Genomic DNA, 27,067 nt, shown 5'->3' with positions numbered 1-27,067 from the left:
CGTCTGCAGCCCCTAGATGAGCGGCACTGCTGAAGCCTGTCCCTAAGGTTGAAGCTCCGGGACAAGTAAATGTCTTTTTCACAGGCAGACTATGGGTAGTTTTTTTTCTGCTGTCTGCGCAATGCCCTGGGTGTGACAGCCTGCCTAGAACTATCTTTCCAACCATTACAGACCTGTGAGGCCCGGGGAGGTTAGTCCCTCTGGCCACCAGCACCAAGTGATCAAGAGGTGCCCTGTGCGAACTGTGTCTACTGCCCAGCCCTAGCAAGTCTGCAGAAAAATGTTGAGGGTGGGGTGGATCCACAGTGTTAGTGATACAGGGGAAGTATGTTGGGAGCAGGGCTTGGCTGCAGCTTGAGGAAGGCTAGAAGAGAGTGGTAGATGGGTGGGTCGTGATGAAGTGAGGGGGATGGAGAAGACGGGTAGAACACCTGCAATTTTAGTCAAGCACAAGCATTTCTTTTGAATTACTTTCTCCAGAGCTGCTTACTCAATCCTCTGTCAAGAAGTCCCCCTAAAGTCATTGAATGAGTTACTGGCATAATGACACATCCCTTGACCTTCAAAGGTAGCTTTCTTTGACACCTACTTGCAAGAATTTTGAAGGAGTTGAAGAAGGATGGGTTGAAAGTTCCTCCTCCGGAGCTTTGCTGTCAAAGTTAAAGAAGGTTAATTCTCCCTGGAACATAAATTTTTATTGTCTGGAAATGACTCAGAGCCTGTCAGACAGAGTTTAGCCTTGAGACTAATGAAGCAATCGCTGAGAGCATCAACCCTTTCGGGAAATCTGTGTCCAACCATGAACTCCATTTGGAGGCACTAGGTGGAGCTTGTCTGCAAATAGCATATAAAGTCTGCTAAATTTGAAAGGTCTCAAGGACCAGGCTGAGGGCAGGAGCTGGGCACGACACGGTGCCTGCGGTTTGTCCCTCACTATGGGGGAAGGCAGACTTCTTCACTCATGTCTCCTGCTACTTCTCGTCATTCGGTTTGCTACCAGCGCCTCAGATTCTGTGGAACCGTAAGTCTCACCCAACATCTCTTCCTCAATAATCTGTTTTTTTTATTTCAGTCTCTCCCTTATATCTTTGCTTTGCCTTTCCTAGTTATTGCTACCCTTTCATTCCTTAAGATACCTTAAAATTATAAGAAAGTATTATATTTTTTATTTCACTTATTCTGTATTCTTGAAGTCGTGTTTTTCATGGGGTCAATAATAGTCATAAACACAATAAGTAGTCATTAGGAAGCATGACAAACCTCAGACCCCACCCTCACAGAATCACTCTTTCAGGTGAAAGGTATGGACTATAAAAATATTTAAAATGTACTGTTGGGAGTAATTAAACTCATATTGCAGATTATATGTACACAGAAGGTAAGAAACGTGTTAAATTATATCACAGGCATATAATTTGCACAATTCATACCATGGAAAACTGACAATTTGATTTCTCCAACAAATAAATTGTCTCAGAATCAGAAGCAGAGACCACCTATAAAATTAGAAAGATTTAAAAGGCATATCAATCAATTAATCAATCACAATGTATAGGCCTAATTTTGATAATGATTTCAAAGACATCTTTTAAAACATAATGACATCTGTGATGACCTGGAGGGGTGGGATGGGGGCGTGGGAGGGAGGCTCAAGAAGGAGGGGTTATATGTACACATTTGGCTGATTCATGTTGTTGTACAACAAGAACTAATGCAACACTGTAGAGCAATTTACTCCAATAAAAAAACATGACATTTTAATAAAGAATTATAAATTTGCACTGGCTGAATATTTAAATATGGATGATATTAAAAAATTTCGTTAAATGTTTATGTACCATAATGTAGCATGTTTTAGTTTAAAAATAATCCTTTCCTTCTGGAAATATATGTTGAAATATTTTGGAGTTTTGCTTCAAAATGATAATGGGAAAGGTGAGGTGGTTAGGAGGTGAATGTAGATGGAATGTGGATATGGTATAGCTAAGGCAAGAGTGCACGTAGATGTCCTTGGATGTTAGAACTGGGTATTGAGAGTCTAGTAGTTCATTATATTAATACAATATTGTGGATGTAGACTTTTAGTATATTTAGAACAGTTAGATAAACAGATAAAGAATATGTGTACATATATACATGGAGAGTTTTATATATTTACAAAAAATATTCCCGATTAAAATTTACACAGGATTGGTGATTTCTCACTTTACATATAAAAGATGCCTTGCAGATAAATTATAAACCAGAAAGATTTTCAATGTGGTCATGGGTGACTGGTAGCCAATCATTAGGATTATTTTTGAGGGTAACTTTAGCATTTCTGTTCAAATGATGCTTTTAAAAACTATTACTACTACCACTACTTTTAAAGACTACTATTTTTCTGAGTGGAACCTATGTCAGGAGAGCAGGATAAAAGCCTATTAAAAACATATTATAAAAATAATAATATTGTGTATATATTTGGATTCATTTATTATTTTGTTTAATTTTATGTATGTTTGAAATGCTCCATCATAAAAACTTTAAAATTAAAAGGAAGTAACAATGAAAGTTACAAAACATTTAGAACTGAACAAGAATTAAAACATTTTATGTCAAAATACCTTATTTATTTGTTTAAATATCTAGTACACATGGAAGTACATTTTATAAAACCTAAACATTATATGAATTAAAAAATCAAGAAAGGTTGTTATATGAATGAAATGAGCTAGAAAAATGGGGGGGAAAGCAATATATAAAGAGTGTTGACAGCGAATTGTGAAGAACAGAAGTTAATAAAATGAAAGTCAACAAAATGGTAGAATCAAGAAAACAAAAGTCTGTATTCTAAAGATTAATAAAACATATAAATGGTAAATTTTGAAAGCCTCAATGAAAAATATAATGTTGAGAGTCCCTTGGACTGCAAGGAGATCCAACCAGTCCATTCTGAAGGAGATCAGCCCTGGGATTTCTTTGGAAGGAATGATGCTAAAGCTGAAACTCCAGTACTTTGGCCACCTCATGTGAAGAGTTGACTCATTGGAAAAGACTCTGATGCTGGGAGGGATTGAGGGCAGGAGGAGAAGGGGACGACAGAGGATGAGATGGCTGGGTGGCATCACTGACTCGATGGACATGAGTTTGGGTGAACTCCAGGAGTTGGTGATGGACAGGGAGGCCTGGCGCGCTGCGATTCATGGGGTCACAAAGAGTCAGACACGACTGAGCGACTGAACTGAACTGAACTGAGAAGAACAAAAATTATACAAATTATCAAAAGTGAGGACAGAATATTTTGAAAAATTGAATAAACCAGAAATGAAAGTGAATTAGGAGTAAAAAATAATCCTTCACTTACAAAAGAAGCATAACAATATTTTACAGAAAAATTTCATCATACTTTCAAGGAAATGATAATCCCAATCCTAAAAACAATATTTAGAGAGCAGAAAAAGAATACCTATATAAATTATTTTAAGTTTAATATCATAAGAATCACACAAAAAAGAAAATTAAATATCAATCTCATGTATGGACTGCCAATTTGTTACAGCTGTGTATTTAGTTGATTTTACATTAGCTGCTAAAACAGTAAACCCTAAAACTCAGTGACAAAGCACAATAACCTAACTTTGTCATTTTCGTGTGTGTCACTTCCAAATACTTATCCATCAAACAGTGATATAAAGGTTCCCACAGGAAGTTTTAATACAGCAAACCTGGATATGACATACATGACATTTACTTATGCTCCATTAGCCAGAACTCAGTTGCATGATGAGACAGTCTTTCTGTGTATTCAGGAGGAAAAGGAAAGAAACTCAGTGCAACACTAGCCAGTCTCTGCTACAAGTCATGTGTGTGTGGGGGTATGTGTGCTGTGTTGCTATGTGTTCCAGTTATCTACCTAGAGTGTAATGAATTAAAACAATACTTTATCATTTTTCTCTCATGGTTTTACGGTTTGACCAGGTTCACCCAACAGGGCATTATTTGCTTTGGTTCTCTCTTGCAGTTGAAGTCAGATGTTGGCTAGGGCTTTGGTCCTCTGAAGATTCAACTGGACTGGGTATCCAAGATGGCTCCTCAGATGGCATGCAGTTCGTGCTGGCCATCACCTGGTGGCTCATCTAGAAATGCTGCCCAGAGTGTTGGCACATGTCCTCTCCAAATGGCTCAGGACTTGGAGTGGGATTCCAAGAGACTGTGTCCCATGTATTAATAAGCATTCTAGGGAATGGGGCAGAACCTGAAGAGCTTCTTGTGCCTAGCTTTGGAAGTCACATAGTACCACTTCCGTCACTACCCTTTTTCAAAAGCAAGGCATAGGGCAAGGAGAGGGAACCACATAAGCCTGAGAATACTGAAAGGCATGGTTTATTAAGGAACAATCTCTAACCACTAAGCTTTCATAATCTTCCATAAGCCCCCCACTGATTTGCATCTTGCTTCCATGTTAAAAAAAAAAAACTCATCCATGTTCCCCTCCAACACTTGATGTCTTGTCATATGATGACATCAGCCTCAGGCTTGAAATCCAGCATCTAAATTAGGTCCAGCTATAGATGAGACTCCTTGGGGGTCATCTGCTCAATTTCAGTTCCTTTAGTGTAGTTCTCACTACACTTGTGATTATGGTCTACAATAAGGCTAAGTAGAACAGTTTCTCATGCTGCTTCTGTGAACTAAACAGAAATGTTAGTTATCTACCACCACTCTGGGGACAATCCCAGGACAACTGTGACAGATACTTCTATTCAAAAAGGTGGAGCACGGGAGGCCACTCCAGTTCATGGTCCATAGCACTCTGAAATCTGACCAGGCAGTTGTCACCAGTTCTCTGATTAGGGTTGTCTTGCTTCCTCAGAGTGGTTCTCTGTGACTCTGGAATCCACTCTACACTCTAATTCATCCTTTATTTCCCATGAGAAAAGGCATATGTTTTCAGCTGAGATATGCTCTCAGTCTTCTTCTAGTCTGTAGATGTTTGAGGGCTCTGAAATCTCCTTTTCCCTTTTGAACCATCTCTGTCCTTTGAAGTCCCATCTGGAAGTGCTTCTGTTAGTACAATTCTTTTAAATGTCATGGTTACATATTAGTTTTAATGAGATTTATTCCATGAGACAAAACCAATACCCACAAACCTCTCCAAAAGGCACATCTCTTCCTTAGGTCACCTACAAGGCTCCTATGAACTAGATTATTAGAATTCCTGTTGTCTAGCAAATACAGTCAGAGAGGAATACCCTTAAATTTCTCAGAAATCATTTTTTTTTCTATTCAAAAGTAACTGCTAGGCATAACTTTATTTAGTTCTGAACCTTAATGTTGGATGCTACAGTCAAAACTTTGACTTTATTTTTATCCCAAAGTACATTGATTCTGTACTTTGATTTTTATTTTGGGTTTGATTTTTCTCATGATACCCAGGAATAAATGTGAAAGAAATGTTTAAAATATATATAAGAAAAAAAAATTTAAATAGTAATGAAGAACACAAAAAAGGACTTGAACAAATGTTATTTAATAAAGCATCCTATATTTTTGGATAGATTAAAAGTCAGCATCATGAAAATGTCAAATGTCAATACTCCCTAAATTTATTTACATTTTATGTAATCTTAGCTCAAAAACCATTAGGATCAGAGATGCTGATTCTAAAATCCACATTAAAAAAAACCCATTAAGATAGGTGACATTTTATATATGTGTGTCTGTCTACCTATGTGTCTATCTGTCTACCCCTGGTTCCCAGCATAGCACTCCTAAAAATCCCCTTGGAATTTCCTAAGTGATAAGAGTACTTAGAGCATCTTTTATTTGAAGTTTTGCCCTTTGACCCAAGTTCCTGACACAGATCTCCTAAATCCATTGGGATTTTTTAGATAAGAGATATTTTCTTCTAAAGAGGCAACTGTTGGTGGGCTCCTGGATAGCTTCAGAATGGGAGCTGGGCACCAGAAAGAGAAAACCATGATTAGAATCTATTTCCCTTCAAAATAATGGCTTCATTGTCTACATCTCAGTGTTCTGGGCTGCCACACCCCTGCTGTTTCATCCTTATGTATGTATAATTCCTCGTTAATTGCATTTAATTTGCAAGAATCATCTATCAACCTGAGCTGGTTGTGTCTCCTTTTCAGCCCTACTGTGGGTTTCTATTTTCGTGCATGCATGCTAAATCACTTCAGTTGTGTCTGACTCTTTGCGATCCTTTGGACTGTAGCCCACCAGGCTCCTCTGTCCATGGGATTCTTCAGGCAAGAATACTGGAGTGGTTTGCCATGCCCTCCTCCAGGGGATCTTCCTGACCCAGGGATCGAACCCGAGTCTCCTGTGGCTCCTACATTGCAGGTGGATTTTTTTACCGCTGAGCCACGGGGGAAGCCCATCTCTGTTTTCAGCATCCTTTAAATGACCCATTAAGCAAAGGAAAGGAGAGAAGTTTCACTTGATTCAGAAACTCAGTTTTGTTTCCATTGCAGTCCTTTTGGTCAGAGAATTCTTAACCTACACAATATACTTGTGAAGCAATTTTGTCCATTCATTTTTTATTTTTATGTGAGGTCTTCTCTTTCTCTTTCTTTTCTGGTAGGAAAATAAAATATTGATATAATTTTATATTTGCATGGTATTTTAAACATCTCAGAGATGTTTCTATACATCTCATTTTTTTTTCTGAACTGTTGCAGAGAAAAAGCCAGCAGCAGCATGAGAAACTGTTCTACTTAGCCTTATTGTAGACCATAATCACAAGACACAGAATTTCACAATGGGAAACGTGAAAGAAATCTCTGAAAATGATCCAAAAGATCTGAATTAGAACGTAAGAAAGAATTTTGTTTGAAACAAGGGATTTCTCAATCATAGAGAATACATAGGCCGACAAGAGACAGGGTAGGAGGGCAGGGCAGTTAGAAGTCTAAGAATTCTCTCCCTAATCCAGACCACTTTTTAAATTTCGTCTTCATATTTTCCAAAGAGAGAAGAAGCTGTGTTCTGGTCTTTTTCCTCAAATGATGTGTTTAATACCACTTATTACTACGCATTTTGATCCCTTTCTCATAAGGTGAAAGATTGCTCATGTATTTTTTCATAAGGAATGGTAGAAATGGTAGAAACAGGAAGCAAAGATTGTCACATTCTCCCAACATATCACTACTCCCCAGGTGGTGGGGGCGGGGGTGGTGGGGCAGAACAGTTAGGTTTCAATACTAGTGCTCTTTATTGAATCCTGGGATTAAAATTCCAGATTTCCAGAACCATATGTTTGCTTGCAGAAGCAGGAAAGATATGTGTGTGGGACAGCAACAGCACTTCCAAACAAGAACCAAAGAAGAAATTGGAAGAAGGGTCATTTTAACTATTGTACAAGAAAATCACACAGATCAGCAGAAGTCTCTACATTAATTTTTATTCAATAATACGAGGTTATGGAACTATATATATGAAAACAGGAATTTCTCAAATAATAACAAGATCAGCCTGCTTTTCCTCTTTCCTTTATCTTTTTTTTTTTTTTTCTTTTTCCCCCAAACAGTTACATGGACAAATCTTAACTGAAACTATACAAGTTCACATTTCTTTTCCCAAAGTAAGCAAAATACCTCTGTTTTCCCAGCATTTTTCCCTTCTTAATGTGGAAGAATAATTTACGAAAATGTTAAAGACTATTTTGGTTTCACGACTGAAAAGGATTTGAAAAGATTGTAATCTGTGCTGATTCTTACCCTATGGTTTTTTTTTTTCCCCTTCCCTATTTCCAAGTGTAGCCAGGTCCTTGTGGCCTTTCTCCTTAAGAATTTTCAAGCTTAGAAGCAGAGGTTGCTTAAAGATACTATGCAAAAGCCCTGGCACTTGGGCAAATCACTCGAGGTGCTCCTGAGGAAGAAGAAAAAGAAGTCTTTTGCAGAGACGTTAAAGCGAAGCCCCACTGCAGCCAGGATGGGAAGGGAGTTTGCAGGAGAATGGATATATGTATATGTGTGACTGAGTCCCTTTGCTGTTCACCTGAAACTATCACAGCATTGTTAATCGGCTATATCCCAATACAAAATCAAAAGGTTTTTTTTTATAAAAGAGAGAGAGAGAAGCCCCACTGGCAGAAAGAAATCAAAACCAGGACGTGAGTGGAGCTTATGGGACCCAGGGGAGTGGGCACTGGGTCACCTCCATCATTGCACTCAGGGTAATAGACAGGACCTCTGAGCTAAGTAGCTGTGTGAGGCACATTCTGGACCACAGAGCTCTCAGTCTCAGGAAATATTCCCGTGTCCAGATAGAGCATAGAAGCAGCCAAGTAGCCAGGCTTCAAAATGGCTGAAGGGCTGGACAATGGCGTGGTCATATGAGGAGTAACCAGTTTCATGCAAAGACAAAAGCAGCTTCCCAAATATTCTGTTTTACAAACCCCAGTGTGGGGGAGGCTCTAATAAAAATGAAGATTAAGTCTCACTAAGAATTTTAGAAGAATGAAAGCAGAGTCAGATTTAATTCAATTCCCAAATGGCACTAGTGGTAAAGAGCCTGCCTGCCAACGTAGGAGACACAGGTTCAATCCCTGGGTCAGGAAAATCCCCTGGAGGAGGGCACGGCAACCCACTCCAGTATTCTTGCCAGGAGAATCCCAGACAGAGAAGCCTGGTGGGCTAGGATCTGCAGGGTAGCAAAGGGTCAAACACAACTGAAGCAACTTAGCATAAACGCACAAAGCAAGTAAAGCAATGTTATATTTCTTTTTGTGATTGAAGTGCAATTGACCTACAATGCTATGTTAGTTCCAGACACACAACACGGTGATTTGATATTTCTATACAAAATGATCACCACAATAAGTCTACTTGCCATCTGTCACCATAAAAAAATATTACAATATTATTGACTATATTCCCCATAAATGTTGTACATTTCATCCACAAGACTCATTCTTTTCTCACTAGAAGTTTGTGCCTCTTAATCTCCCACACTTGCTTCACTAATTCCCCCTACTCCCCTCCCCTAGCAACCACTTGTTTGCTCTCTGTATCAATGAATTTGTTTCAGCTTTCTTATGTTTGTTCACTTCTCTCTTTTTTTAAATTCCACATGTAAGTGAAATTATATGGCATTTGTCTTTCTCTGTTTGACACATTCCACTTAGCATAATATCCTCCAGGTACATCCATGTTGTTGTAAATAGTAATATTTCATTCTTTATTGTGGCTGAGTAATATTCCTTTGTATTTGTATGTCACATTTTCTTTATCCAATCACCTGTCAATGGACACTTGGGTTGCTTCCATATCTTGGCTATTGTATATAATACTGCAATGAACATAGGGGAGCATATATCTTTTCAAATTAGTGGTTTTGTTTTCAATAGATAAATACTCAGGAATGGAATTGCTAGATTATAAGGACAGTAAAAGGATAACAAAGGAATACTATGAACAATGCATTGCCCACAAATTTAATAATCTAAATGAAATGGACTAACTTCTTGAAAGGCCACTTTTCCCAAAACTCCTACAAGGAGAAACAGACAATTCAAACTGACCTATATCTATTGAAGATATTGAATCAATAATTAATAACCTTGCAAAACAGAAACCATCAGGCCCAGATAGGTTCACTGGTGAATTTATCAAACATCTAAGGAAAGAGTTATCCCAATTATCTTCAGTCTCTTTCAAAAGATAGACAAGGAAATATTTTCTAACTCAATTTATAAGCCCAGGATTAACATAATACTAAAACTGTACCAAGGCAATACAATAAAATAAAACTACAGAACAATATTTCTCATGGGCATAAGTGCAAAAATCTTTAAAAAAAAATAGTAGATCATATCCAACAGTGTATAAAAGAATTATACACAATAACCAAGTGGAATTTATCACAGTTATGCAAATCTGGTTAAATATTTGAAAATCAATTAATGTAACCCATTACATCAATAGGCTAAAGAAGAAATTGATATTACATAGTATCAGTAGATACAGAAAAAAGCAGTTAATAAAATCCAACACCCATTCGTGATAAAAAAAACAAAAGTGAAAGTCGCTCAGTTGTGTCCAACTCTTTGCAACCCCATGGACTATCCATGGAATTCTCTAGACTAGAATACTGGAATGGGCAGCCTTTCCCTTCTCCAGGGGATCTTCCCAACCTAAGGATTGAACCCATGTCTCCCTCATTGCAGGCAGGGTCTTTACCAGCTGAGACACAAGGGAAGCCCAAGAATACTGGAGTGGGTAGTCTATCCCTTCTCCAGATCTTCCTGACCCAGGAATCAAACCAGGGTCTCCTGCATTGCAGGCAGATTCTTTACCAACTGAGCTATCAGGGAAGCCCTAAAAAACAAAACCACTCAGCAAAACAGAAACAGAGGAGAACTTCCTCAACATGATAAAAAAAAAAAAAATTTACTAGAAACTTACAACTTATATCACACTTACTGGTGCAAAACTAAAATTTTCCCACTAAGAGAAACAAAGGAAGTATATTCCCTCTTATCACTTTTTTCCAATATCATATTAGAAGTTCTAACTAATGCAATAAGACAATAAAAGAAAATTAAAATTACACAGATTGAGAAAGAATAAATACCACTCCTGTGATATTAGTCATGGGAGTTTTTGTTGTTGTTGTTGTTATTTCTTTCAGATCACTACATACAGCAGTAATAATAAGGTTGCAGGATACAAAGTTAATATAAAAAGTCAATTGCTTTCCTATACACCAGACATGAACAAGTAAACTTTAGAATTTAAAAGCACAATACCGTTTACATTAACAACCCCACCAAAATGAAATAATTAGGTATAAACTTAACAAAATAAACACATACGATGCTAGAACAACTGGACATCCACGTGCAAAAAAAAAGAAAATGAAGGAATCTACACACTTTTCAAAGAAAACTAACTCAAAATGCATCATAGACCTAAATGTAAAATACAAAACTTCAAAACCCTAGAAGACAACACAGGAGAAAATCTAGGTGGCATTAGTTATATTGACGACCTTTTTTGATAACAAAGCAAAAGCATTATCCATGAAAGAAATAATTGACAAGCTAAACTTCATTATGATTAAAAATCTGCTCTGTGAAAGACTCTATCAAGAAAATGAGAAGACAAGCTACAAACAGACCTATCTATTTATTTTAACTAGATATAATACTAATTAAGCAACCCCTGAAGGAATTTATCCTCACAGAATAAATAGCATTTTAGCAAGATAATCCTATTTATCTGTCTAGACTTGTCTGTTTATTTTTCCTTAATTGTGTTTATTTTATAAGCAGCACTGGTTCCTAAAGTAAATTTGAAAAATGTAGCAAACCACTAAAGAAGTATTGGATTGGCCAGTGAAAAGCATGTCTCTACCTCTTCCATTGTTTCTGAATAAGTCAGCCCAACACCAGTAGATAGAGATAGGTAAGACATGTCACACTGAGTTGAAGAGAGTTAAGATAGTAGATAGTACGGTGTACAGCTCCTAAAAGGATGAAAAGAATGTTCACAAAGAAAGTAGCCTGGCTCAATAGCATATTAGAAGTTCTGGCTAATGCAACAAGACAATAAAAGGAAATTAAAATTACACGGATTGAGAAAGAATAAATATCACTCCTGTGATATTAGAGTTGGAGCAAGATGAGGTGGGTGTCCTTATGGAGGGTTAGTCTACGTGTGGGGCATCAGAAGCCTAACAGAGTATGTATCAATTTATCTACATGTGTATGTATGTTTAAACATGCATAACTCCATAGCTCGTTTGCTAAGAAAGTCTAGGAGTAGGGACACCCTAAAAATAAAGGGCATACCTACATCCCAATTCTTGATTTCTAATGCCATTCGCTAAAAAAAAAAAAAAAACATAGTAAAGGAAAATTATAAGATGAGCTTGAAATATCTTGGGTCAGAAGATAAGTAGTTGCCCAAGATTAATTGAGGACATGCCAATAGGACCCAGGAGTCAGCTTAAATGGATTTTTACTCGCCAAATCTGAGACTATTTGAGCATCAAAATAAATGATGAAATAATAGATTATAACCCATTATACAAAAGAGGAAAACATGACTATACTGGCAGAAACAAACACATTGAAATTTTGATGAGAAGTAGGTATGTGTGTGTTAGTTGCTCAATTGTGTCCAACTATTGGTGACCCAATGGACTATAGCCTGCCAGGCTTCTCTGTCCCTGAGAAGTAGGTAGGTAGGTGGCAAAGAGTCGGACATGACTGAGCGACTAAGCACACAGCAGGACACTTATACAGTCTGACAGTATCCCCATAAAATATTAGTTACAAGGCAAAACATAAACTCACAGACAAGAAGTATGGCACATAACACCTTAATCAAGTGATTGGATTTAACATTGCCCCAAATGAAAGAAACTTAACCATGTGCTACCTGACAGGGTTATAATAAGAACACAGCACCACCCTGGGATATCCCATCTGAAGATGTACATGCCTTCTGGATACCTCTACCTGGATGTCTTACAACCACGTCAAACTCTTGCCGCCTCCTCACTTTTCCTCTCCTCATGTATGAACTGTCTTGGCAATGCATTATCATCACTTAGCTAAATATGCTCTCCCTATCTCCTTCTAAATCCTAATCTGAAGCACCATTGTCTCCCACCACTGCAAGAATAATCTTTTTGGTGTGACATCAGCATCATGGTGGTTGAGATGCTCTCTTTATCGCTCCCCTTCAGTCTACCACCAGGAAAACATCTGCAAATTAGCAAAGGTGCCTCCATCCAATACACCAGGACATCAGAGGATTTCACACATCTGTACGTTAAAGGTGGGTGGGCTGGGGCACATAGAGGAGGCAAAGCCAGGAGAACACTGGAAGCCGTGCCTGCGATTCTGGATCACCAGACTTGGTGGCTGAGCCCACAGCCCCACACAAGCTGGTAGCATCAGGAGAAGTGCACATGACACTGACCTTCTGGGTGCAGATGCACCCGTGGCCACAGGGAACTGAACAGCATGGCAGCAGGGCCTGAGATCCTCTCCCTCCAGCCACAGAGGTACCTGTAACTCCACCTTTGACACACACAGTGGCAGCATCCATGACCCAACAACTCCGGTCATGGTAGACACACTCATGATTCTGGATTCCCCACACACACAGCACACAGCACCAGAGCCTATGCCCCAGGAGGCCTTGGACGAGGCATAGGCACCTGTCATCCTGGTGCCCCAGGTGGTGCTGCCGGTGACACTGGAGCAGCAAGGTACCCACAATCCTGGAGGCAACAAGAGCAGTGACAGTGATGGCACTGGGCAACACCACTGACAAAGGCAGAGGAGGGTAGAAAGTGCCTTTAAAAAAATAGAGAGGGACTTCCCTGGTGGCCCAGTGGCTACGACTCCCAATGCAGGGGGTCTGGTCTCAATCCCAGGTTACAGAACTGAATCCCACATGTCACAGCTAACAGCACAGCCAAATAAATAAATAAATACATTTTTAAAAATAGAGAAATGTGAGTTACACAGTTGTGAGTAAATTCATAGCTTAATTCACTGTCAAATTACTATACTAGAATGTTAATAAATACATTTTAACTTGGAAAATGACCTGCCTCTTGAGAAACCTATATGCAGGTCAGGAAGCCACGGTTAGAACTGGACATGGAACAACAGACTGTTTCCAAATAGGAAAAGGGTTACGTCAAGGCTGTTTATTGTCACCCTGCTTATTTAACTTATATGCAGAATACATCATGAGAAACGCTGGGCTGGAAGAAGAGCAAGCTGGAATCAAGATTGCCAGGAGGAATAACAATAACCTCAGATATGCAGATGACACCATCCTTATGGCAGAAAGTGAAGAGGAACTAAAAAGCCTCTTGATGAAAGTGAAAGAGGAGAGTGAAAAAGTTGGCTTAAAGCTCAATATTCAGAAAACTAAGATCATGGCATCTGGTCCCATCACTTCATGGGAAATAGATGGGGAAACATTGGAAACAGTGTCAGACTTTATTTTGGGGGGCTCCAAAATCACTGCAGATGGTGACTGCAGCCATGAAATTAAAAAATGCTTACTCCTTGGAAGGAAAGTTATGACCAACCTAAATAGCATATTCAAAAGCAGAGACGTTACTTTGCCAACAAAGGTCCGTCTAGTCAAGGCTATGGTTTTTCCAGTAGTCATGTATGGATGTGAGAGTTGGACTGTGAAGAAAGCTGAGTGCCAAAGAACTGATGCTTTTGAACTGTGGTGTTGGAGAAGACTCTTGAGAGTCCCTTGGACTGCAAGGAGATCCAACCAGTCCATTCTGAAGGAGATCAGCCCTGGGATTTCTTTGCAAGGAATGATGCTAAAGCTGAAACTCCAGTACTTTGGCCACCTCATGCGAAGAGTTGACTCATTGGAAAAGACTCTGATGCTAGGAGGGATTGGGGGCAGGAGGAGAAGGGGACAACAGAGGATGAGATGGCTGGATGGCATCACTGATTCAATGGACATGAGTTTGGGTGAACTCCGGGAGCTGGTGATGGACATGGAGGCCTGGCGTGCTGCGATTCATGGGGTTGCAAGAGTCAGACACGACTGAGCAACTGAACTGAACTGAGAACACATTAAGTCTTTAATATTTAGCCTTTTCAGCTCTTCATGTTCTGTCACAAAAGGAGTGCTTATCAGGGACTTGCCTGGTGGTCCAGTGGTTGAGAATCCACCTGCCAATGCAGGAGACATGGGTTTGATCCCTGATCCAGGAAGATTCCACATGTCGTGAAGCAACTAAGCCCGTGAGCTGCAACTAGAGAGCAGCCCCAACTCCCCACTAGAGAAAACCCTCCCAGCAGCAAAGAGCCTTTGCACTGCAACCAACACCCAGCACAACAAAAAATAATAAATAAATAAAAATAATTTTTTAAAAGGAATGCTTATCAATTTTGTAAATAACAGTACTGCAAAAGACAACTTTATGAACACTGGAATCACTTTTGAAAACTGAAAATAAAGGCCAATATTTGCCAACATAGTATTCTTTTACATATTAATTTTAGTCATTTGTTCTTTCAACAGTTATTTATTGAGCACCTAATATGAACAAATGGGCACTGTTCTGGGCATTAATATGTATATATACTGTAAAAATTGTATGTACATATACATAGCATCATATGGTTACATGTAATATATTTTGTCATATGTACACTCTGTGTTAGTTGCTCAGTTGTGTCCAACTCTTTGCAACCCCATAGACTGTAGCTCACCAGGCTCTTCTGTCCATGCTCTCCATGGGATTCTCCAGGCAAGAATACTGGAATGGGTTGCCATTCTCTTCTCCAGGGGATCGTCCCAACCCAGGGATCAAACCTGAGTCTCCTGCATTGCAGGCAGATTCTCTATCATCTGAGCCACCAGGGGTCATTTATATTTTTATGTAATGTCATATGATCACATATATGTGTGTAATGAAATATGCTGTTACTGCTGCTACTGCTAAGTCACTTCAGTCGTGTCCGACTCTGTGCGACCCCATAGACGGCAGCCCAGCAGGCTCCCCCGTCCCTGGGATTCTCCAGGCAAGAACACTGGAGTGGGTTGCCATTTCCTTCTCCAGTGCATGAAAGTGAAAAATGAAAGTGAAGTCGCTCAGTCGTGTCCGACTCTTCACGATCCCATAGACTAAAGCCTTCCAGGCTCCTCCGCCCGTGGGATTTTCCAGGCAAGAGTACTGGAGTGGGGTGCCATTGCCTTCTCCGAATGAAATACTCTAGGAACAATAAAAAGCAGCATAAGGAAACAGAGGACAATATGTGGAGGATTGCTATTCTGGTAGAATGGTCAAGAAAGGCCTTTGTGAGGTGGAACAGAGAAATGAATTAAAAGAGAAAGCCATATGTATATTCCAAGTGCCCCAAGAAGAGCAAACAGGGAGTACATGGCCCTGAAGCAAAAAGACTTTGTGTATTCCAGGAACAGGAAAGAGACCAGCATGACTTCAGCAGAGTGAACAGGATGGGTGAAGCCATAAAAATGAGATCAGAACATGGGAGGGAATCACCAAGTCCTGGACATCTTCTAGGCTTTGGTAAAAAATCTGGATTTATTTATTTTCAGGATCATGCGGAGCTGTCAGAGGAGTTTCCCAGGGGGTGACATAAATAGATTTTTCTTTTAAAGGATCTATTTTGACTTTTGTGTGAGACAGTGAATTGTCAGAGAACAGTGGGAGAATCAAGAAGACAAGTTAAACTAGTCTTGCATGGGACTGACAAAGGATGGTGGTGGTTTAGACTAGACGGTGGTAGATGAAATGACATCAGCATACTAAAGATATATTCCGATTGTTGTTAAACTTAACATTGGAAATAGCAGAAAAAAAGAAACCAAGGATGAATCCACAGATTTTTGACCCAAGCAATTGGTTTAATGGAGATACCACTTAGAGGAAAAGTCCCAGGAAGGGAAGAGGAATCAGATGCTTAATCCTGTGTTGAATTTGAGGTGCCGGTAAGACTTCAGTAGAGAGTCAGAGGAAGCAGTTATAAATACAATTTTCAATCAGAAGGGAGCAATCAGGGATAGATGCTTTGCAATGAGAAATTGTTTGAGAATGAGAGTTTAAATACTCTCTAAATACAGCATTTAAAACCCTAGGACAAAAAGCGACTCTTTAGAGACAATATGACTTGAAAAGAGATTAAGTTAGAAGACTGGACTTTGAGACACGGCAATGTTTAAGTGTCAGGAAAACAAATAATAAAGGATTCTGAAAATGATTGACAGAATCAAATAAGGGCAGGGCGTTGAAATTCAAGTAAGAAATGACTTCCAGAAGAATTTCAAGAACAGAGCGAGCAGCTAAGTCAGTTGCTTCTGAAAGACATAATAAAATGAGAACTGAGAATTAACCACTGAAATTGGCAACATGGAGATCGCTGGTAACTGACAGATGGAGATAAAGCCTTAGGAGTGGGTTAATGAAATAATGAGAGAAGAAGAAGTGGAAGTAGTAAGTTTGGACAAATATTGATAGGAGATTTGTGGGAAAAGGAACCAAAAAATAGTGGGGGAAGGAGGATTGGTAGAAGGATATGTATAGTCAAAGATTTTGTTTTTTTCACAGGTGAAATATATATTTATATGCTGATGAGAATAATGAGGTTGAGAGGAGAGATTTTTATGGTGTAGTAGAGAGAGCCAAGGGCTTCCCTGGTAGCTCAGACAGTAAAGAATCTGCCTGCAATATGGGAGACATTGGTTCGATCCCTGGGTTGGGAAGATCCCCTGCAGGAGGGCATGGCAACCCACTCCAGTATTCTTACCTGGAGAATCCCACAGAGAGAAGAGCCTAGCAGGCCACAGTCCATGGGGTTGCAAAGAGTTAAACACGACTGAGTGATTAAGCACAGCACAGAGAGAGGTAAATCAATTTAGTAAAAAGTTTTTGAGTATGTGAAAAAAGTAAGTTACACTAAGAAAAAAAAATTTTTTTAAATGGTGATTTGCATTTAGATGCACACAAGTTTATCTGGTGCAACACAAGAGAATGCAGAGTCCATGGGTGCAGATGCAGACGAGCTGGCCATTTCAGAATTGGAGACAGATGATCAGAATTATACTTGTGATCATTTCTATTCTTTCAGTGAAATAAGAAGCTATGTCATCAGTAGAGAGAAAAGAGAGAAAGGGCATTGTTTATAGAAACGATGACTGGGAGAGTGAGGAAATAAAATCACTTGAGCAAGGCAGCTGCACTGCATGGAGACTGTGTTTGCACCCAAGTCTGCAGTCGTGAATTTAAAGTGGATCTGTTGGCATGGTCACATGTGTTTCACCAGTCACCTTCTTAATTTCGATGCAAAGGAATGTAAACTCCCCAATGGCAGAAACATATGGTTTTTGTTAACCACAGGACAGTGTCTGGTACAAAATATGCATTAGAATATATGTGGACTGACTAAATAATATCCATCTTCTCCACTTGACTGCTTTGCTTCACAATATCCCCAGTACTTAATACAGAGCCTGGTTCATAGTAGGCTTAAATATTAACTGAATAGACGAAGGAGCCAATTAATCAATCTCTTTTTTTTTCCTTCACTTCTGAAATTTACCCCCAACTCCCTACTGAACAGCTTCCCTGAATTTCACAAGAAAGCCTCAAAGCCAACAAACATACCTGAGATTCTACCTGACAATTTCCTGTCTCTCATTAGCAAGATCACCCACGAGAGCCCCAGTGAGAAACCTAGAGTCATTCTCTATTTATCATCTCCAAAATGGAAAAGTCCATAACTAGTTTATACATTTTTGAGCAAAACAAATGAAATGAAGTACTTAACACAATGCCTAACATATAGTACCTACAATTATTAGCTATTTCTGGCATTCAGTGATTGTAACATACACATCTTTTCATATCATGACATATTTTACATAATTTAATTGGAAGAGCTTTTTCTTTAAGTAATATATTAAATAATTGTGTCCTTTATATCAATATTGCATCAAACAAGGTAAAAAGGAGTACTGTAACTTTTCTTTTCGTACGTTCATCAATATTAAACTAGTAATTGTCATGTCCAATACACTTAAAATCCACATTTTTCATCCTCTCCCCACTGTTGCAATGTTACTTTAAGTTCTAATTTTCTCTATATTTTTAAAATGCATTTTGCACCTGTCTGTGAATCAGCTAGGGATTTCTCTGGCAATAAATAACAGAAAAGCAACTAGCAATTGCTGAACAAATAGGGAAGAAGTCCATAGGTTGACATTCCAAGGTTGACACAATTACCCAATAATACTGACAGAGACCAAGGCCCTTTCTATCGTTTGGACCTGCTTAGCACGCAGACCTTGATCATCCTGTTCGTTGCTTTGTCAACTCAAGACGGTCATTGAAACTTTAAGTGTTACATTCAATTTGCATGCAGAAAGAATAAATAAAAACGTTCATTGCTGTGTCTTCTGAAACTTTTTCTTTTTGTTAAGAAACCAAAAGTTTTCTACAAGCCCCACCCAGAAGTTTTCCATTTATATGTCACTGGCCAGACTAGATCAAACAGCTACCCATAGTTTGAAGATGGTTAGGGAGAAAGACGCTGTGTGAGTAGTTAAGCCAATGAGCATTGTCTATCATAGTTTGGCAAATATCTTCTCAATTTTTGACACATAGGTCAAGAGTTATCTTATCTATTTGCTTATTTGTTTGCTTGTTGGGTTTACTGTTTGTTTCCTATTTATTTAGCACCTCATACACACCAGACCCTGTTCTAAGCACTGGGGATACAACAGTAACAAAATCCTTCCCCTTGTGAAACCATCCCAGCCTGCCCTTTTGATCCAATATTTCTACTTCGAACAATTTACCATATGGACTACTTTGCCAAGACAAGCATGTTCATTGATGCAATATCTAGAAAACAAAAAACTGATTAGTTATCTTTATGGTATTGATTAATCACAGCATGTACATATAAGGTAATTATTCAAGAGAATATATCTCTTTTAATATACATCCTTATGCTGACATGAAAAGCATCTTCAATACCATGTATACTTTAAGGGGAAAATGTATGGTATAGTAAAATCATACTTTTGAAAGAAAACCCACACTAAAATTCATGTGGAATCTTGAAGGACCCTGAATGGCCAAACAATTCTGAAAAAGAATAAAGCTGGAGGGTTCTCACTTCTTATTTTCAAAACATTACAAAGTTGAAGTAACCAAAATACAGTGGTACTGGCATAAAGATGGACAAATAGATCAATGGAAGAGAATAGAGAGCCCAGAAAGAAACCCCTCATGTATATGATAAAATGATCTTCAACAGTGCCAAGACCTCTCAACCTACTCTTAACAGTCAACTGTACATGCTTACCTTTTGCTCATTTTTTTAAAATTCAGTTACTTGATTTTTTTTTTCAGTTACTTTATTGTTTTGTATGATTAACTTGTACTGTAAATTTGCTATGTCAAGGAGTGTACACATTTAAAGCTTTTATACATCCTGTCATATTACCTTTTTAAAATGACTCTGCCAATTATCTTCTACCAGCAGTGCCCAAGACTGCATTTTTCCCACGCCTTTAAAAGAATTTCCCAGTCTGATAGACAGCGTTGCATATCTTTTTTTCTTTTCCAAATGTATGATTACTAGTGATGTATTGTATCATTGTTACTTGTAGGAACTCTGCTGCTTATACTTTACTTTGTCTTGGGATTTTATTTTCTGATTAAGAAGTCTTTTTGTACCCCCAAATGGTAAAATTATTCTCTTACATGTTTTTCCTAATTTAAATATTTGTGCTTTATATTTTTGTCTTTAACTCTATGTAGTTTATTTTTGAATATGAGACTCGATAGGGAATATATTGCAGGGTTTCTTTTCCTTTGGTGAATAAAGAGCGTGTGTGTGTGCGCATATGTGTGTAATAGCACAGGGTCATTTCACGAGAGAAAATGAAAGTGTTAGTCACTCACTGTGTTTGACTCTTTGAGACCCCATAGGCTGTAGCCCTCCAGGCTCCTCTGTCCGTGGGATTCTCCAGGCAAGAATACTGGAGTGGGTTGCCATTTCCTTCTCCAGGGGATCTCCCTGACCCAGGGATCAAACCCAGGTCTCCCACGTTGCGGGCAGATTCTTTACCATCTGAGCCACCAGGGAAGCCCAATCACAAGCCTTGATATTTCATTATAAAACCCCAATCACTCTGACTAGTAAAAACCTTCTCAACTATTTTCTTAAAATGTCTCTTCTTTGGGCTCAGAAATCCCACTCTCTCCCATGTTTCTCTTTCTCTCTGGCCTTTCCAGTTCCACTTAGATGTCCATTGCCTAGATACTAGTGTTTCTCAGAGGTCTGTTGTGGACTCTTTTCTATTTTCATCCCATATTATCTATTTCCATGGCATCAACTCTCCCTATAAATTGATAAATTATTAATCTGTAATAAATAGGCCAGATCTCCATTAACTGGTGGTGTTCAGATTGCTTTAACTCTAACCTACAATAAGAAATTTTGTATATTTTCATTAGGCAGTTTGCAAGGTAACAATGAAATCACATTTCACAATGTAACTTTTACACTGTGACTCAGGACACTTAGAGATGATAGAGATTGTAATGAAAAAAGAGAAATTATATGAGTTAAGATACAAGTTTTAGCTTGAACAAAGATATCTCAAAACACAAAGGCCTTTAAATAAGAGAAAATGTTTTTCTCTTACATGAAAGTGCCAGCTAAAATGGCCTTTGGATGACTCAGAGGCTCAGTCGATGTCTTGTTTTTTGTTCTGCCTCCCTTGACACATGGCTTCCATCTTATTACCTGCAATGAAAGATCTGTCTATCATCAACGTGTCCACGTTCCAGACAGTAGTAAGGGAGAAAAGGGAAGGACAGAACCTAACCCTTCAAAGTCATGAATTGAAAGTTGCATACCGAACTTGCACTTACACTCCAGTTGCCAGAATTTAGCCGTATACCATACCCAGCCTCCAAGGAGAAGACTAGGAAATAAAAGTTTTCAGTGAGGTAGTTTATGCCCAGCAAGAACTCAAATGTTTGAGTAATAAAGGTAGAGTCAGAGAAGGGGTAATAGGACATGACCAAAGTTTCTGCTGCACAACAGTGAAATAAATATTTCCAAACTCAATAGTTTCACGTATTCTGTTTGGTACACTGTGCTTTCTATTTTATTGTATTCTATTACATTTTTAAAAATCTTGGTCATGACTCACTGATCATGATATTATAATTCATTTTAGATGGTGATCCACAATTTGAAAAACATTTCTTTAAGCTTGCTGTCTAATATGGTAACCAGTAGCCTCATGGGCTGTTGAACATTTGAATGTGGCTATTCTAAATTGCTATTTCTTGTAAGTGTAGAATCCACCCTAGATTTTAAAGACTTAGTATGAAAAACAAATTTAGAGTATCTCATTAACAATTTTTATAATGATCAAATGATAATATTTGGGCAATACTGAGGTAAATAAATGGTATTATTAAATTAATTTAAAAATATATAACTAATGAGAACATACTGTACAGCACAGGGAACTCTGCTTAATTCACTGCAGTGACCTAAATGGTAAGGAAGTCCAAAAGGAAGGGGATACATGTATATATATGGCTGATTCATTTTGCTCTACAGTAGAATACAACAAAACATTGTAAAGCAACTATACTCCAATAAAAATTCATTTAAAAATAAAAATGATAAAAATCAGTATAAAAATAAAATTAATTTAATTTAATCTGCTGCTTTTTGTTTTTCAATATGGGAAATGTAAAATTACTTAGGCTTACCTTACATTTCTTCTAGACAACAATGCTCTAAGTTCTAGATGCTAATGTTAGCTCAGTTCAGTTCAGTCGCTCAGTCGTGTCTGACACTTTGCGACCCCATGAACTGCAGCACACCAGGCCCCCCTGCCCATCACCAACTCCCAGAGTTTACTCAAACTCATGTCCATTAAGTCAGTGATGCTATCCAACCATCTCATCTTTTGTCGTCCCCTTCTCCTCCCGCCTTCAATCTTTCCCAGCATCAGGGTCTTTTCAAATGAGTCAGTTCTTTGCATCAGGTGGCCAAAGTATTGGAGTTTCAGCTTCAGCATCAGTCCTTCCAATGGATATTCAGGACTGATTTCCAATAGGATGGACTGGTTGGATCTCCTTGCTGTTCAAGGGACTCTCAAGCGTCTTCTCCAACACCACAGTTCAAAAGCTAATGTAAAACTCCCTACAAATGTTATTACTTAAAGCACAAGCACTTTCTAAAACGAGACTCTATCTTCCCAACTCTCAGCCCTCTGTTCTCGTTCTGTTCTCAGCCTGTGTCCTGTGTTTCACTCAATCACTTAAAAGCAACACAAGTCATTCAGTTAATAGCCAGGAAAATTGGAAGGCACATTGTCCTTTACCCACCACATTCATGTGTTCACTGTGTACTGTAATTTTAGCTCTTAAATATGATATTAATCTGTCAACCTGTAACCAATATCATTATAAACGCATGTATGCATGCATAAGTCACTTCAGTTGTGTCCAGCTTTTTGTGACCCCATGGACTGTAGCCCACCAGGCTCCTCTGTCCGTGGGGATTCTCCAGGCAAGAATACTGGAGTGGGTTGTCATGCCCTCCTCCAGGGATCTTCCCAATCCAGGGATCGCATCCACATCTCTTATGTCTCCTGCCTTGGCAGGTGTTTCTTTACCACTAGAGCCACTTGGGAAACCCCAACCCTAGCTCAAATACCATCATTTCTCATCCATATAATTGTGCCAACTCCCACCCTGCTTCCTGGATTGTCTCCTTCCCATCACTCTCTCAAATTTCAGTGAGTGTGATCTTTTCAAGAAATAAATCTGGGGAAGTCATTTCACTGATTACCCCCCAAGTACCCTAGTACTGCCAGCAAGTTTCTTTTTTATTTGAAGCAAGCTTACTTCACCACTTTTCTAAGTGGACAAGCATTTTCTCCATTCCAAAAATTTTTCATTTTACTGTCATGATGTTTATCATGAATGTGTCATGATGGTTATCACCTCCTGTGTCTTTGTTTATGTCATTCCTTATGTGCTTCGAATGCACTTTGCACCTCCTCTTTCCCCTGGCTAGCCACCACCCACAAGTGTGGGTGGGTGCTTAATTTGCTTTTTTCTTTCCCTTTGATTTCCTTTCCAAGATCCAAGTTTAAATTGTGTGCCCCAATCCTGTGCTCCCAGAGCACCTGAACTTCTCCAATAATAATGTCTGGCTACTGTTTTTTTATTGCTTATTTGTCTGCTTTCATACCCTCAAGAATGTGCAATCTGTTTCTACATATTTGACCATTCCATCTCCATGATTTTGTATGATCCTAGACCAATTGGGCTCAATAAAACTTACAAAACAATCAATCAATTGGATCAATGAATGAATGAGTGGATGGATGGATGGAAGGATAAAATAGACTGGAGGGGAGTTGCATATTTAGAAGGCAGGAACAAAATGTGTTCATGTTCACGTAAGTAGAGGGTCAAGGCAATTAAGGTCTTTCTTGGGCAGAGTAAGTCAAACTTGTTTTTGAGGTCCTGCTACTTCTCCTTTCATCTTTTCACTTCCTTAATACAGGGAAATATTTCTGTTATCATTCTTCCAGAACCTAGCTCTTTATCTGCAATCCAGCAATATCCTCCAGACAAAAAGGTATTCTTTTAATCCATTGTCATTTCCATAGAGGACAACTAAATTCTGAAACTGCTTCAATATCTGAGGTAGACATATCTGATGGAGGACTTGCAGGAGACGGACTTGTAGTGAAATATCTATTTTGAGCCTTCCAGTGTTGCTTAAATTATAGCTTCCCCTGCCAGCTATTCATGCAAGAGATGAGAGGAAAGCCTTAAAAGGCACTATGAGGAAGCAGAAGGAGGGAGCAAGAGAGAGAAGGGATTGAAAAGCCGATTAGCTGCTTTACGGGAAAACCCAGGGAAAATGAGCACTAATGGGAATGTGGATTTTATCCCTCCAGGAATCCTATTTAGCTTGCCAGGAATTAACCTTGACTGTAATTAAGTCCCTTAGAGCAATGACCCTTCCAGAGAATGTTCAGAGACCTCTACTTTGTTTAGACACCTTGTGTGGGTGGAACTTCCTGTTTACACAGAGAGCAGCATAAAGCCTACTTGCTCTGAGGAAAGTCTGGGACCAGACCAACTGCAGGGAGAAAGGTGCAACACAGTCTGGTCTCCTCCGGTCCCTTCTCCCTGCAGCATGGGGAAGAACAAACTCCTTTATCCAAGTCTTACTCTTCTTCTTCTGCTCTTGCTGCCGACAGATGCTTCAGTCTCTGGAAAACCGTGAGTTTCACATAAAACATAAACTTGAAGAGTCCTTTCCTTTATTTTAAATGCTTACCATTCATTTATTTGTCCCCCCTATGGAATTGTCATCTCCTTATCTTTAAGGTCTCTTTCAATAATGAGATTTTACAAATCTTTACTTATTCTTAAACATTTCTCTCCAACTTCCTGATCTCTGAATCTCTAAATTCTCTGGGGATATACAAAGAGGTTCTAAAGGGCACTGGAAATTGATACTTTGAAAAGAATCAGCTTTTAGATCCTCACACTCATGCTGATCAGCTTGAGACCATGCTATCTACCCTTTCTTACCTCCCCTTTTTTAATTTCCCATCTTCCACTTTAAAAGAGACAAACCTCCCTCGATTAGTTGTTACCATGGAACATTGTTCTGGAATATAAAAGTCTCTAGAGTTCCAAATAAAGGAGCAATTTGAAAAACTGATGTTGATGTTGAGAAAACAAAAGACTCAAATGACAGAAGAGAAAATCATTTTGCAGATAGTGTGGTGATGAATTCTTTGTTTCAACAGAATTGAAGGAGGATTTAAGGGAAATACCAGTTGATAGATGATAAGAAGCAACTCTTGATAATAGGGCACTGTGATTTTTGGCACATAATGCAGAAGTTACAAGAGCTGATAAAAAAATGATATAATTTATTTACTTTTATGTGAACAATTTTTCACAGCACTGCATATACACAAACCAAAACTAGCAACAGAGTTCATGGTAGACCTTTGTTTAATTCTTGCAGTGAGGAATATCTGTCCATGAATATTTAAGAACAGTTCATCATTTTCATCAAAGATGTGCTTCAAAAGTGTTTTGATTTTATATTAATATGTAAAATATATGAATCATAGCTTGTAATATATTTATTTTGTTTTGATCTGTTGTATACTACTAAGGCTTTTGAAAACAATTCAGAAGAAAATGTTTAACATTTACAACTTTATGATCACATTAAATTTAAGAGTTAAAATTCAATTTATATACCCACACATAACAGTACATGCATACATGTACATATGCAAACAGTACATATGCACACACATCACACATACATATGCATATGTATATCCATACAAAATAAAGACACGAGTGATCCATAAAATATTTTAAAGCATAGAAATGTTAGGACAGACTTCTGTATGGTGACATGAAAATTCAAGCTCAAGAGGGAAAAGGAGAAAGCTGCTAAATTTCTGATCATTACAAAAAGAACATTTTGATGTATTTTTTAAATAGATCATATTGAATATCTTATCAATATGATATTTAAGATTCCATGAGAAAGTTAGAAAAAAGTAATGTGGTGGTGGTGGTTTGCTTTAGTCTCTAAGTCGTGTCTGATTCTTGTGACCTCATGGTCTGCAGCCAGTCAGGCTCCTCTGTCCATGGGATTCTCCAGGCTAGAATACTGGAGTGGGTTGCCATTTCCTTCTCCAGAGGATCTTGCCAACCCAGGAATCAAACCCAGGTCTCCTGAATTGCAGGCAGATTCTCTACCAACTGAGTTATATCCAGGTAGCAAAAAAAAAAGTAATGTAAGTTTTATTTTAAAGTATCATCAAAAATAATATATTTTGCTATTACTTAAACTTGTGGGAAAAAAAATAGATGTTTACCTGAGTATATGTAAGGAGTGCATAGTGTCTAAGAATTATGTTAGGGATATTGTGAGCAAAATGTTTGAAAATTTGAGAGTCAATAAAATTATATATGAGGGTATTGGGAAAGTTTCTTTTCTGCTCATGAGTTACCAGGACTCCAAATTCAATCTTTAGAAGACCATCCTTGAGTACACCATTTTTGTCCAGCCGTGAGTTGAAAGACAAATATTTAATGTACAAACATTCAGGGTTGGGTAACACACCAAGATGTCATTAGTTGCTTAACACACTGAGACTTTAAACTAATGACTTTCTTTAAGCCTCAGGTTCCATATCCATAAAGTGGAAAGCAAGAACATGCCATTCCATTTTTACAGGCTTGCTATGTATTCAACAAAAAGTTCTATAAGTGGATTGGCTTTTGTAATGTCTCACATGAGAATTGCTTGCTTTCCTCAGTAATCCTAATGTAAAATAGATTGACAGCTTGACTAAGTATAATTATCATGTCTTTATTTGAATTCAGATTTGAGTTCCTCAGCATGAGATATGCCTGCAAATGTTCTCCTCATTAAGGCTCACTTCAAGTAAAATGTTCACTGACATGGCACTGACTATGGAAAGGAGAATAATTCTCTTGC

General features: G+C 38.4%; 1 protein-coding gene across 2 annotated transcripts in view; it reads left to right on the top strand.

Moving 5' to 3' along the window:
• The first annotated feature begins 863 nt into the window (after nt 1–863).
• The window catches only part of A2M (alpha-2-macroglobulin), a 71,519-nt gene continuing 45,315 nt past the window's right edge, over nt 864–27,067 (top strand). Inside the window, exon 1 of one of the 2 annotated variants that reach the window (XM_070371047.1) lies at nt 864–1,021. In XM_070371047.1, the coding sequence (XP_070227148.1) occupies nt 936–1,021 (86 nt within the window). In that variant the 5' untranslated portion in view covers nt 864–935. Of the gene's footprint in view, nt 1,022–24,448; nt 24,808–27,067 lie in introns of those variants that run through there. The other variant, XM_005898457.3, reaches the window with a different exon arrangement.

This window comes from Bos mutus, chromosome 5, assembly GCF_027580195.1.
Source record: "Bos mutus isolate GX-2022 chromosome 5, NWIPB_WYAK_1.1, whole genome shotgun sequence".
Lineage (NCBI taxonomy): Eukaryota > Metazoa > Chordata > Mammalia > Artiodactyla > Bovidae > Bos > Bos mutus.
Note: the sequence above shows the minus strand (reverse complement) of the source record. Positions and strands in the feature narration are given on the sequence as shown.